The sequence below is a fragment of the Sebastes umbrosus genome, chromosome 8, assembly GCF_015220745.1.
Source record: "Sebastes umbrosus isolate fSebUmb1 chromosome 8, fSebUmb1.pri, whole genome shotgun sequence".
Taxonomy (NCBI): domain Eukaryota; kingdom Metazoa; phylum Chordata; class Actinopteri; order Perciformes; family Sebastidae; genus Sebastes; species Sebastes umbrosus.
The window spans coordinates 23,862,442-23,877,563 of record NC_051276.1 but is presented as its reverse complement, the minus strand read 5'-3'; the positions used below and the strand labels follow the sequence as shown (position 1 = coordinate 23,877,563).

Below are 15,122 nucleotides of genomic sequence, written 5' to 3'. Positions count from 1 at the left end.
CATCCATTGTTGTGTCGCGCTGTCCCCAACGTTGGATGAAAGCTGCACGAATCAGGTGAATCTTGGAGAAGTTCATCCAGGTAAAATAAGCAATTTGTCCTTTGTGATGATGAATACTGTTAACAGCTGGTGAAATCATTATGTTGTTGTTTTTAAGGCATGAATCTAACACTATATTTAAGGAAAATATACTGCTTTCCTTGGTCTTTTTCTATCCAAGTTCATGTATTTATACCCAACCACCTCCCGAAAATACTTGTCATTTCAAATGTTACATTTTCTGCAATTAAATTAAAGCAGATGTAATTGCACTATTTTGTGTGTGAGACAATATTTTGACATTCTGGGAAATGATCTTAGCGATGAAAAGATCGTTATCATTCTCCTATCTGTACGCTAAATATGCTGCCAGCAGCAATTTGCTTTTCTGGAAACCGCTAGCTTTGGCTAAAACCATAATGTGTCGTTTTGACACTTCTGTTTTGGTGAAGATTACATAAGTGAAATATAACATGTTGATTAATCAGCTTTAGAGGTGCAGGCAGGCAGATTTTGTCCCCTTTGGACAGAGACAGGCTAGCTGTTTCTAGTCTTTGTGCTAAGCTAAGCGAACCAGCTGGTGGCGGTAGCGTCATATTTACTGAATAGGCATGTATGGTATCAATCTTTTCATCTCTTAGCGAGAAATACAAATTTGCATATTTCCCAAAATGTCAAACTATTCTGTTGCCAGTCAGTAAATCAACTGTAATATACAGATGGACCATGCAACAGTCAAATCTAGACGCTCCACTACACAGAGCGTCGTTGCCAGACCCTGAACTGCACTCACTGGATGTTAAGACTCTCACTGACCTCCTCGGAAATCCCTGCTCTTGTTTTTGGGAGACAATAATAAGGCACAGTCCTTAGAGTCTGTTTGTCTTTAAAGGTGAAGCTACACAACACCTCCTTTGGTATCGCTTTCACATGAGCGGATGAGTGCCCAATTCATTACATAACATAGTGGGAGAATACTCTGGCCAGTGTTTGTCATTCTACACTAGTGAGCTTCGGATTGCTCTCCTGCCGCAGACGGAAACGGTTCTACACGGCGGAGAGGTCGATACGATTGGCCGAGTTGGTGCTTTTGTCCCATGTGTTCATCTTGGTGGGAGTCACGCCCTCCTTGTTTCCATTCATCTACAGGATGGGAAGGAGAAGGTTAGTTAAGAGTTGAACAGCTCATTTGTTGTTTGAGCAAATCTTGAACGCCAGCACTCACAATGTCAGAGTTGAATGGCTTCACATTGATGTTTCGGATGGAGCTGCTGGTAAGAGACCACACCTTGGTTTTGTGTTTGAAAGCAGCTCTGACCTACAGAGAGAAGCAAAGCCATAACAGATAATGGTGACAAATGTCAGACAGAATACATCTTATCACCCTAAATCAGAAATGGGGGTTGCAACAGAGAACATTGTCCCTTCAAAGCTAATTAGAATAAATATCTGGACTAATTGATGGTTTAGCATGCGTACAATTTTCTACCACAATAGGTAACAAATCACAACATGAAAACACACATTTATTACATTTAGCATCATACCTCAGAGTTGAGAAGACAGTGAAACAAGAAGACAAAGAACCCCTAAAGAAAAGGAAAAAAATTTTAGCAGAATTTTCACAAATGGCTGCAAACTTTTTGGAAAAGAAAAGATCCCGTAGTGAAGAACTTACTTGTAACGAGTTGAATACAGCAAAAATATACAGGAACGGCAGAGAGTGTGAGTTGATGGCGAGAACGCCAAAGATCCAGGAAATACCGAGTATAGGCAGGAGCACAGCCACAGCCTTTGCAGTCAGCCTTGAAACAAAGCAAGAGACAGCCATGTTTATCTTATTAGTAGGGCTGTCAGAGTTAATGCGATAATAACGCGTTAACACAAATTCATTTTAACGCCACTAATTTCTGTAACGCATTACGCAACTGGTGATTTTAGGTTTTAGCAGGCTCAGTTTTAAAGCTAGAGTGAAGATACTGGCATCATATGAAACAAAAAAATCTAAGGAATCCATTGGTAGCAACCATGTCATAATAGCTTGTTGTGAATGAGGTTAAACAACGCTCCAAACTTGCGCTAAATTTCAGCAAGGAAAAACTGTCATGGCCATTTTCAAAGGGGTCCCTTGACCTCTGACCTCAAGATATGTGAATGAAAATGGGTTCTATGGGTACCCACGAGTCTCCCCTTTACAGACATGCTGACTTTATGATAATCACATGCAGTTTGGGGCAAGTCATAGTCAAGTCAGCACACTGACACTCTGACAGCTGTTGTTGCCTGTTGGGCTTGAGTTTGCCATGTTATGATTTAAGCATATTGTTTTATGCTAAATGCAGTACCTGTGAAGGTTTCTGAACAATATTTGTCATTGTTTTATGTTGTTAATTGATTTCCAATAATAAATATATACATACATTTATATAAAGCAAGCATATTTGCCCTTTCCGATGTCGATAAGAGTATTAAATACGTGACAAATCTCACTTTAAGGTACATTTTGAACAGATAAAAAAGGTGTGATTAATCACGATTAACTATGGACAATCATGGGATAAATATTGTCATCGATTGACCGTCCTAATTATTAGCTTTTAATAATATCAAAAGAGCACTGGTCTGATCATGGAAACAAATAAACTCACTTGACTGCATTGGCATCTCCATGAATCTTATAACTCTCTCCGCTGATTCGAGAGATGATCCTGGTCACGGATATCAGAATGCCAATGTTCACCTTGCAATCAGAAAGAAGGTTAAATAAAATAATTAAATTGTGGATACAATTACGAGGCTAATTGGGAACTGTAAAATGACAAATTGCTGCAAATTCCTCACCACAATGACAAACAGAGCCGGTGCCACAAACGCCCAGATGGCTCCATTCGTCAGTGACAGCCAACAGCTGAGAAAACAAGGACAGAGGCAAGGGTAAAAAAGAAGAAAAAAAAAATCACACGGTATTCCCTTCCAAGTAAAAATGCTATAATGATGTAATGTAAATATCGAATGACATGCGTAGTTACTGTTAACTTAAAAGCTTTTGAATGGCATTAAACACAGCTCCATTTCTTCCACAGGGGACGACATCCTCATGCAAATCCACCGAGCTTTGATGGAAGAAAATTAATTCCATATAATTCCTATAATTTCAAAGTGCATACTCACTTGTCAACCTCGCCGTAACTGTTCAGAGCCGATGTCATGGACACCACACAAATTACCAGTGGAGAGCCTGATAATAAACAAACACACATGTTACACATTCACTAAAGATGTCACATAGTACCCATGATGACTGGATTAACATGTTATGGGGCCTCGCGGCTAAAATGTGATGTGGGGCCCCGTTGACCCCCCATTTCTCCCACTCCCTTGTGGGATGATTGTGCATGCACTCTGCTGTGTTCAAGTACCATTGAAGTACAGCGCCTACATAACATATGGTAGCTTCATTGTAATTGCTGTATCAATAAGTGTGTGGTAATTACAGTATCTCAAACACAAATTTATTTATGAATATGCATGAAGTACAGTTGGTTCTTTCCTCATAAAACCCAATTATTTAAAAAAATATTTTTAAAGGTGCTAAATAAGCCATTGGGAGCATTTCTATTGCCTCTCAACATGGCGACGGCAAGCCGCAGCTTGCAGCTAACGGTGCTAACAACGCTAAACAGTGCAAACAATGGCGGAAGTTCTGACAGAGATAACAGTGTTAACCAGAGAGGGAACCAGAGGGTGGGTGCTACGCGACGGCACCATCAGTCAGAACAGCGTTATCAGCCGTAGAGCAGTGCAGAGCGGCGGCCGAGTGGGGCACGCTCACACACACGAACATGCACTAAAAGCCCGGCTATGTCAACAAAGCGAGGAGAAGCTCGGATTACAACACATACAGAGGGAGAGCGACTTCCTCCTCTGCTCAGGTAGACATTACTCCTCTATATCTTAACATAGCAAACAGCTGTTTACTGCTATATTAATGCTCTGAATATCGAATTTAGCACCTTTAATTCTACATTGTTTACATCTATGTTTGCTTGTTAGCAGACTTCCTCCTTGCCTTTGTTGGCACATTGCTAAACATTGTTTTGGCGCATTACCGCCACCAACTGTTGATCAGCAGAATAGTGTAAAACCAGGCAAGAATGTGTATTGCGTTGCCAGTATGCTTGTGTGTGTGAATGTGCACCATGATGCTCATGCATTAACAGAAACAAAATGGGGACCCACTCTTAAAAACATTGCTCCGTAGCACTACTTGTGGTTAAAAACTTCACAGTGTACCTTTAATTAAAGTACAACAAACATTTTGACGATATTGACACACACTAAACCTGAAGCTTTTAGGCCCAATCACAGCATCAACACGACACATGAGTTACCAGCACTCTCATAATCTTAGATCAACAAGACTGGACTCAACAGAAAGATTTAAGAACCATCTCAGAACAACCTAGGAGACCTAAAAGGCTTTTAGCAAGGCCAGACACATACATATGTGACACATCTAGGCCAAGTAGTGATTACAACATAATTCATATGGTTGTTTAACCTCCACAGTGTCATCTGGAAGTATGCCTCAGTTAATTTTAGCAAACAGCCTCGAGGCGTCTCGTTATATTGTCCAACATGGAAAGCTCCACCCATTGTAGCACCTGTTTGTGAATACATTTTTACACCCAGTGATGGTTTTAGTTGTCTGCTGTTCTATTAATTTCTAATTCCCCCCTTGAACTTTTGCCTTGCCAAGCCCAAAGGTTTCCAGCATACTATATTACAGTACGAGGAAACATTTACTTTGAAGGAGGAAATGAAAGATAAAGTAGTCAACAGCCTTCATCACAGCTAATAGCAACAGCAATTAATTACAAAACGAGTATTTACTTTTTATGCACAACAGCTATACTTCTAACTGTCAGACAAGTCTCCAGTTGGCCACACAAAATGAAAAATCACTCTGGCCTGCAGAAAGGAAGTAATAAAAAAGGGATCGTTTTTCCACTAATGGGTTCAGCATGTGAAGGAGAGACTATGCATTCCCCAGCAGCCAAAGACAGTATACGTATGTCCCGGTCTCTTTTTATCTGTCCATCAAACTCCAGTTCACTCAGATCAGGAGAGGCAATTGTTATGCTGGAATGTAACTCAAAGCAGATTTATTTAACAGGGTCAGAGTTACTTACTTTTCGTAAACAATATTTGACCAGTAAGGTCACTTGACAAATGGTCAAATCATATTAACAGTAATGGCCTGGCATGAGGTAGAGGCAGGACATCAGGGATAATAAAATAAGATGACATAGTGCATTCTTGACCTCGCAAACGAGAAAATGAAACACCAGGAATAAGACAGGTATCTTTGTTATATTCTGAAGTGAATGTGGCAGATATATCATCTGTGTTTTCCATCTAAGCGTAGTAATTAAAGACTGCTGAGCAGACCCACCCCAGCCGATGCCGTAGTAGTAGAAGTGTTTGCTGCCCTCAGAGCCGAACACCTTGACCACCATGCTGTAGAGGTGGAGGCCCTCCACCAGCATCCAGGCGAAGGCGCTCAAGAAGAAGAAGTGAAGCAGGACAGCCATGATCTTACAAGGCAGCTGGGACAGCGGACAACAATTAGATTTTTACCATCAAAACATTCGTCTTTTCATCATTATTAATGCATGCATTATTATTATTAAAAAGCATTTTGCTAAATGCAATTTTCCTTTATATCTTTTTATCCTCTGTTCTGTTTTTCTGTTGCACCAGTGGATTGTTTTCTTTCTTTTAGTTTTATTATCTTTAATTCTTGATTTTAATCATTAGTGGTTGTTTAATTTAACCACATTACATTTTACAGTGTAGTTCACTGAGTGTCACATAAACTCAATATTTTTTCTAATAATCTGAATATTATTATAATAAATGAGAAAGTATTAATTCAATCATTAGGGCTGCAACTAAGGATTGTTTTCATTGTCGATAAATCTGTTGATTATTTTATAGATTAATCGATTAGTTGTTTGATCTATAAAATGTCAGAAAATGGTGAAAAATGTCAATCAGTTTCTCAAAGCCCTCAAATATGACGTCCTCAAATATCTTGTTTTGTCCACAACTCAAAAGATATTCAGTTTACTGTCATAGAGGAGTAAAGAAACCAGCAAATATTCACATTTAAGAAGCTGGAATCAGAGAATTTTGATCAAACCGATTATCAAAATAGTTGGCGATTAATTCAATAGTTGACAACTAATCATTGCAGCTCTACCCGTCATCATATTAATCATCATTCGGTTTAAGATCTATCATCATCATCATGTTTTCTTTACTGCTTTTACTGTGGACGTACCGTGCCCGGTTCGAAGCGAGCACTGATGAGCAGTAATATCTCAGCCACCAGGATGGCGAAGGACAGGTTGGCGTGGATGTGGTAACGTTGGTTACGGATGGTACTCACTGACCTACAGAGCAGCAGAGGGTCAACATCACATGAACTTGCTATAATAAGAACACTTGGTATATTAAAAAAAGGTGAACGTTTTGAATACAGATGTACAGTAGAGGTTGTTAAAGGGATGATACTCACGACAGAACTGCAAAAGTGACCAGAGTGACGGCAAGACAGATGATGGAAATTGAGCAGCCGACATAACCAATGGTTGATAGTGCCACCCTGTGGCCAATAGTGAGCTGTGGACAGAGATAATTCAAAAATCAACAATGGACAAAAAGACAACATGTAAAAACATGATTATTTTGCCTACACCGTGGGTCGGTGCCATGAACGCACACACAAAGCTAGTTTAGCTTGTCTCATTCAGTCTGTATCATTAGTCAGGAAATTCAAAGGGGCCCTGTGGAGTTTATGGTGATGAACACAATACTGAGTCTCATTAGTACTACACAGCCAGGCTACTCTCCAAGACTGGGCATACTGACATAAAGCTTTAGCAAAATGGTTTAAATCCTCCTGTGTAGAGGATAAAACACTGACGTTGGAATCGGTTAAACAGTTTTTGAAGTTTTTCACTGTAAATGTGCAGTCGAATGCTTTTTTCGTTGTGGATACACAAAATGTACATTGTCCATGAAGCTACAGTGTGACAGATTGTGTTTCTCCATATGCACATGTCCATGGCATATGGCCTAACGCATTGATGTTGTTTTGGAGTTTGGGCTATTTTGAGGGTTTTGGATATGATTCTCCATTAACTGTCTTCACATGTGCCTTGTCATTACGAGGGCAGAGGAGTCTCAGCCTTCCAGAAAAGGGATACGTGGGATGTTCCCTGGCAGCAGAGGGATGAGGCAGCCCACTAATTAGAGGCTGGCTAAGGGAAAGTATAGCATCAAATAGACTTCTGCTCCTTAAATACAGCGCTGGCCCACTTAGCTGCAATAAGAAGTCCTCTTTTCTATTTAAAGAAGCCATCGTGGATGCTGACCACACTTCCATGGCGCATATTCTTGGATAACAAAGAGTTGGACTGTGGTGACAATGTACACAGGTTTGGCATTCCAAATTGGTCTACGTGCAGATATTGTGTGTAAAATACTCTGCAGGACAGCGTTTAGAGAAAAGAAGCAGATGTTTCAAGGGGACAGTTTTTGGAGGATGATTAAAAAAGGACAGTTTTTCGTCTCTTGAGAGAGTGTGGTCTTTGAGGAACGGACCACTGACCTGTGCAGCGACCCAAAAATACCACACTTAATCATGGTTGTCCGAAGTACTCCAGTATAAAACCACCAGTGAAACCGACATTGTGACTGTGTACTGTAGGTCTGCTTACAATTGACCTACAGGGAGGAACGATAAACTGTCCAAAGGCTGAAGTGGGGACTTCTGGTTGGTGGTTTTCTGTGTGGTTAACCACTGCTTCCTCTCCAATTATGTTCCTACAAATGTACTTATTCTGTGACAAAGACACAGAGGGAGGGACAGACTTATGAATATGGCTGCGGTAGAGGGATTAACCTTCTTCTGAAGAGTAGTGGGAGGTTTACTGTTTTCCTACAACACATTAAATGAAAAGCACTGTGGTGAAAATCATCAATGGGTCTTTTTCACTGCAGGCATAGAAGGAAAATTACAGGTGTGACTAATGGCTCCATTCTATTCAAGAGTAAGTCATGACAGTTTGACAATGAGCTAGCATACAAAATACCATTTTCATGGGTGCATTATTATGAGAACTGGTTAACAGACTAAAAGATGGCGCCCAGTCCCTTGAATGAAAATTGCTTGCCCTGGCTCATAAGACAAAAATGTTCTCTGGCTTCCAGGTTTGCCTCCGCGTTGTGCTTCTCCCACTGGCCCCACCTGCGTGTTAGCGCTCGGCCCAGAGACTTTATATCTAGATGACATCATGCAAGCAAATCCCGCTTTTCAAGGGTGTGGAAACGTTTTACAAATATAAAAAAATCATAATAAACAGAGCAATAATTGTCCTTGTTTGCAGTTTGTTTCCTGTCAACAGCTTTTGCACACGTCTCTTATGTTGTCTATGGGGAAATGCTTTTTTTGCGGCAAGGGATTTTATTGCAGTAGAACGGCTGTGGCTAAGAGGTAGAGCGGGTCACCTACCAATCGGAAGGTCACCGATTCAATCCCAATTCCTCCAGTCAACATGTCGAAGCGTCCTTGAGCAAGATACTTTGCCCAAAATTGCTCCCGAATCGATGTGTGAATGAGTATTTAGATTAGATCTGCCTCTGCCATCAGTGTATGAATGTGTGAATGCTGACATGTAGTGTAAAAGCGCTTTTACTGGTCAGAAGACTAGAAAGGCGCTATAGAAATGCAAGTCCATTAACCATTTACCACCTTGAGTGGCAACAGGGACACAGCAAGGCTGAGAGGTGGTATCGTATTCAGCTCTCTTAATAGCAGTACTTTTCCTAGTGTGACATATCACAATGTCTTCTGTCTAAAAAAGTAATGTTAAACCTACAATAATTCACATTTGGCCACTTGGGGAAGCTGAAAACACAACGTTGACATACTGCGTTATCACCTCATGAAGGTGACATGGCTAACATGTTAGAGAACTGTTGTCTATTACATATCCGACTGTTATGGAGCAAAATAAGTATTCATTTAAAGCAGCAGTGTCTCTGGGGGAAAATGAAGCCCACTCTCTTTTTAGCTCTGTTTTAGTCTCCGCCAACTCCTGAGGGGAATATCTTTCTCTTTAGCTGCAAAATGCTCCACTATGTTCGCCAGCTAGTTGCTAACTTTGCCTGTCTGCTGTTTGGTGCTAGGCAGGAGGTTTATCCGATTTTTTTCACTGAAAACAGCTGCCTTGTTAATATGAAAAAAATTATAATTAGAGTAGCTTTACAGAGTAGCTCAAAAGTCCTACCTTTAAGGGCACCACTTGCATGAGTATGGCAAAGTTGGTGAGGTGGTTGCACAAACACACAGAGTACGTCATGTTTCCATCTGAGCGAACACAACCTTTGTTGGACCATACTCCCTCCTTTGAACTGAAAAAGATGACAATAAGGTATTATTTACAGAGACAATGTACTCAGAGATATATAAATATATAAATATAAAGATGCATGAAGAGCAAACAGACAGGAAAAAACAGACCAGGTTTTTTATAGAAACACTGCTGGCAAGGATCACTCGACATGATCCGCTGTGGGTGGCACACAGATAATCTTTTTTTCTGTACTTCCCAGGGTAATCTGACAGGGCAATCATATAATTCACATTTTTTTCTTGAGCTTCAGGGCAAAGGGGAGTAAGGAGAGGAAGCCTTTGAATCCAACTAAAACACACTCCCTTTTATGATTTATGCTTTATAAATAGCGTTTTGGCTCTACTTATCAGATCACCATGTTTTCTTTACAAAGATACACCAAACTGAAACAGAAACACATGTAACACCGGCTGCTTTCAATCTGAATGACAAAAGGGAAATACACCTTTTCCAAATCATTGGTCATTACTTGTGATTTAAAGCCTTTAAGACTTGAGTGAAGAAAATGCAAAGGGTCGACAATCAAGATAAAAATCTCTTTGGCTCTACATCTGAATGAGTAATTGAGACGTGCTGCATCTAAATCACGAACACAGACCCACCTGTAATCCAAGAAGGCGCAGTAGAGGAAGACTTTGTTGCTCTGATTCAGGACTTGCTCTTGCTGCTCTTTAGTCTGAAAAAATCAAATAAAATTGAGATCTTTAATTGCGAGAGAAAAGTACAGATATAGATATAGGAAAATATTCGCTTTTGGAATGTGCTGGCTCATTAAGTTACATGCAAAACTCAGCGCAATCTGTCTGGAAAATGTGCTTTGATCAAGAAGACGACATGGAACACTCTAGACACGAATTGGCAGCATTCCTTCCTTTACGCTCTTTGGCTTTCTTTCCATCCATATGCAGAAGCTTCAGATCTTGATGTATTAAAAGGCTAAAAATACTGTGCAGTTTGCTTTTGTATCTAAAGAGTGGAAAACCACTTTTATTAATGTTGCTTTTGATACAAAATGAAAACCCCTTAATCTGTGCTTAAATGCCAATGAAAGAAGACTTCAGCTAAAGAGGTCTGAGATCATACTAAAAGACAGACAAGACGCAGATCAACACAGCAAAGGTGATTATTACGCTGAGCGAAAATCCCTGCAGTCCTCAAGAATCTTATTTGATTATAACTCACTTTTTCCGTGTCATTCCTTAATATGAGATTTGGAGTCCCTGGAGACAGTGAGCTAATGGCCACATTGCAAGAATGCAGTAATTGGGGCTTGGCCCTGGTTTCAGGTCAAACCACTACCCTCCTCAATCTGTCATCTGAAGAAAACAACACTTCCATTGGCAGGTTGGGTGTATATACTGAGAGACTGCACACCTCTTCTCACTCCCCAAGCCTCGACTCTCTCTCAGACTGAATAAGTGTATGATTAGATGGACTGTGTCTGCACTATTTCCTTCTGGAAAAAGTGAGAGCGAGAGTGAAACTGACACTCAGGGCTGTCTGTTTCCTGGCCCATAGGCTCAGTGATTCATATTACAAAGCATAGCACAATACGTCGACTTTGTTGCGTAACCAAACGTTGCTCTCATTCTGTCTGTTTCGCACATGCGGCTCTTCAGTCATCATGTATTGTGACCCTCGAGTCGAATGCGATGGATGGATATTCATGTGGCCCATTAGAGCAAGGCAAGCACATTGGGTCCAAGAACCATGCAGAGCACCATAAATGCACCCCGTCATCACAAGCCGGCGGCCAGCTTTGAGGAGCTGCAAGCAACCCTGTGGGTGAATTTAATGATCCCCTGTGAGCTTTAATAAGTCATACTGCTTGTTGGGTGTAAATGAAAGCAGATGGCAGAGAGACAAACTGTAATTGGCAAAGTGTAAGACTTGCTTTACAGTGTCGTATTTGCTCTCTACAATCACTGAACCTTTAATGTTCCTGTGCAATGAAGGAAGACTAATTATCCACATTAAGCACAAATGTAAACCCTGGCTCATGGGAAACAATCCATCATTATCAAACCATGGGACGTACCAGACGCAAGCTAAAATATACATTGGCTAACAGACCATCACATATGTAAAGAGCGCTGTTTGGCCATGCTTCCTCTCTAGCAACTGTTTGTTTGTGGTTCACCCAGCGTGTGTTTTCCAGTTGATATCTGAGGAGAGATGCAGGAACCTGAAAGCCATTGGTGAGTGTTAAAATGCACTCGGAGATCTGGCCGAGCTTTGCGCTCACGCCGTTGTTCCCTCGGTGCCCCGAGGCCTCAGCCACCAGCCAAGACTGGAGCTGCCGCTCCAAGTCTTTATTAACAACAGAAGGCCAGCAAACACCGCCTTGGAAATCACTTTGAGCCTCGTAAGGAGAACAGACGTGGAGAGGAAGACAGGGAAGAAGAGAGTGAAAGCTAGTGACAGCAGAGTGATACAGAGTGACAGGCTGATAGAGGAGAAGGGTCAGAGAGAGAGAGGCTGATAAATCATAGAGAGTCAAGGTGTTCCTGATTCTTCAGTGTCTCTATGTCACACTTGGTGCAGCTGTCAACCACAACTCCATCTACAGAGCTTACTTTAACCACAACTCCACCTCCAAGGTAGTTAAATACAAAACTGTCAAAAATCTTTAATTTCCAGATTCACCAGCAAATATCAGTGGAGGAAGATGTATTTCAGATACTTGTACTTAACAATGTAAAAATAATACATTACAAATAAATGTCCTGAAATCATAATCCATGCAATTCCCCCTGTGACCGATGTATTATCATATACTGTATGACATTATTAGATAGTTAATAGTAATGCATCATTTCACCATTTCAAGCTGGTAACTATTTTATATACATGTAGGGTAGTTTATTGCAGTGGTTCCCAACCTAGGGGTCAGGCCTCCTCCAAGGGATCACAAGATAAATCTAAGTTTAAAGGTTGGAAATCACTCTGGTGGAACTGGCCCCAACTAGACACTGATTTCCTTTGTAAGGGGTCACAAGCCAAAAAGGAACCACTGGTTTAAAGATGTATTAAAAGTAGGTTGTAAAATATATGTATTTTACTATATATTTCCCTCTGAAATGTAGTGGAGTTAAAGTAGAAAGTTAAATGGACAAGAACAAGTACTTCCAAATTGTACTTAAAGAACCAGTGTGTAGGATTTAGTGGCATCTAGTGGAGCACTTGCAGATTGCAACCAACTGAATATACTCCACTCACTCCTCCCTTTCCAAGCGTGAGAACTACGGTGGCCTTCAGGTAACGTAAAACCGTGACAGTCCCTCACTAGAGGTGACCAGTGTTTGGTTTGTCCATTCTGGGCTACTGTAGAAACGTGGCTGTGCAACATGGCGGACTCCATGAAGAGGATATATCTAGATATAAACGGCTCATTCTAAGCTACCAAAAACACAGCTATTCTTAGTTTCAGCTGATTGTACACTAATGAAAACATAGTTATGAATAATATACTCCACTTCTGCCAATACATCCCCCTAAATCCAACACACTGATCCTTTAAGTATGATACTAGAGTAAATGCACTTAATTACTTTCCACCACTGGCAGCTCTAATACATGGAGCAAGTCTTGGCTGTTATTAACTCATATTTCAGCTGAAACAGCTGCAGGGGGGTATAACAACTGAAACTCATGATGCAACTCTTTTGGAGGGAACAAACACTCTTAGCTGCCATGTCATCATCATACCATATAATATGATAGTGTTTACATAATAGATATTTAATGGTACCTCCTGATGACTTGCTAATTGCAACACACCCCTACCAGCCGTTTATACCACCACACCATTAATTGTGCTTGGGAGCAAAAGGCCTTCAACATCAGCATCAGAGCCCCTGGCTGCCGTCTGAGGTGTATAGCCCTCTAGCCCGAAGCACGCCTCGTCCTTTCGCTGTTTTACGACCGCGTTGAGCTCGTTGGATAAAGCGATGAGGGATGAAAATAAACACTCTCACGCATCACAAAAGCATTTAAGTCGCAGATGACACACAGAGCCCAGCAATTTGTATAAATGCGAGCTTCTCTGTCCTCTGTGGTGCATTTGAGACCTCCCATGACTGGCAGAGCTGGAAGCCGATGCCAAGCTGTGGTTGAGCTAGCTTCAGCAAATAGCGACAGCATATGTCACTGCAAATCCCAAGAGATCGGGCAACTCCGGGCTAATCTAAATCTTAGCTATTGACAGCTGGTTCTCAGGCAAGGCGCAAATAAAGAAAAGATGGAGAAAGCTAATACGCCACCCATCGTCCTTGTTCCAACAGTCAATTCGAAACAGACCGCCTAGTGCTGATAAAATACAACCCCAAAAAATTGATTGTTTACTGAAGTAAAACTGGTTGACTTGCAGCTCTGTATTCACCATATGTATTGTAACTGATATAGTAATAACTAATTGTAATTACTTTTCAAAATTATCATTATTGTGTCGGGATGTGTATTGGCAAGAATCTGGCGATATGATACGTATCCGTATCATGATACAGGGGTTACGATTCAATATATTGGGATACTGTAACATGGTGATATATTGCGATTTTTTAAAATCTAGTTTTAGGAAAACATTCATTAGTTAAAAAAGTTAGCATTCTTTACAGTATGCAATCAGAACAGGGGGATCTACATTTGCATTTACATTCCCAGTCCCCGTAACATCCAACATCATAGTACTACTTTTTGTGCAATCAGAGCCACAGTCTGCCACGAATCTTTGCATGTAAAATAGATAGTGTTTTAGAGAATCAATGCAGTATCCCAAACATAATATCTCGATACTCAAGTGTATCAATATTTTCTTACACTCCTATTATTGTGTACAGTATAGTATGCTGTAGTGCAACCAATTCAACAATGGCCTACTGATAACTGGAGATATATAAAAAATTAGGGCTGTCAATTAATTCAAATATTTAATTAATGAATTAATTACACATTTTTTATCTGTTCAAAATGTATCTTAAAGGGAGATTTGTCAAGTATTAAATACTCTTATCAACATGGGAGTGGGCAAATATGCTTGCTTTATGCAAACATAAGTATATATCTATTATTGGAAATAAATTAACAACACAAAACAATGACAGATATTGTCCAGAAACCCTCACAGGTACTGTATTTAGCATAAGAAATATGCTTAAATCATAACATGGAAAACTCAAGCCCAACAGGCAACAACAGCTGCCAGTGTGTCAGTGTGCTGACTTGACTATGACTTGCCCCAAACTGCATGTGATTATCATAAAGTGGGCATGCCTGTAAAGGGGAGACTCGTGGGTACCCAGAGAACCCATTTTCATTCACATATCTTGAGGTCAGAAGTCAAGGGACCCCTTTGAAAATGGCCATGACAGTTTTTCCTCACCACAATTTAGCGTCAGTTTGGAGCGTTATTCTACCTCCTTCACGACAAGCTAGTATGACGTGGTTGGTACCAATGGATTCTTCAGGTTTTTCTAGTTTCATATGATGTCAGTATCTTCACTCTAGCTTTAGAACTGAGCCCGTTACAACCTCCTAAAGATCAATTGGTGTTAGTGCCTTAAAGAAATTAGTGGCGTTAAAATGAATTTGTGTTAACGC

At 40.6% G+C, this 15,122-nt stretch overlaps 1 protein-coding gene across 3 annotated transcripts in view; it reads right to left on the bottom strand.

The window, feature by feature from the left end:
* Positions 1-471: 471 nt before the first annotated feature.
* The window catches only part of adgrd1 (adhesion G protein-coupled receptor D1), a 33,980-nt gene continuing 19,329 nt past the window's right edge, over positions 472-15,122 (bottom strand). For all 3 annotated transcript variants that reach the window (XM_037777435.1, XM_037777436.1, XM_037777437.1), the window contains 12 exons: positions 10,127-10,200; positions 9,399-9,522; positions 6,623-6,726; positions 6,386-6,497; positions 5,495-5,648; positions 3,211-3,277; positions 2,881-2,947; positions 2,688-2,779; positions 1,718-1,844; positions 1,587-1,628; positions 1,265-1,357; positions 472-1,182 (listed from right to left, as the gene is read on the bottom strand). In XM_037777435.1, the coding sequence (XP_037633363.1) occupies positions 1,087-1,182; positions 1,265-1,357; positions 1,587-1,628; positions 1,718-1,844; positions 2,688-2,779; positions 2,881-2,947; positions 3,211-3,277; positions 5,495-5,648; positions 6,386-6,497; positions 6,623-6,726; positions 9,399-9,522; positions 10,127-10,200 (1,152 nt within the window). In that variant the 3' untranslated portion in view covers positions 472-1,086. The remainder of the gene's footprint in view (positions 1,183-1,264; positions 1,358-1,586; positions 1,629-1,717; positions 1,845-2,687; positions 2,780-2,880; positions 2,948-3,210; positions 3,278-5,494; positions 5,649-6,385; positions 6,498-6,622; positions 6,727-9,398; positions 9,523-10,126; positions 10,201-15,122) is intronic.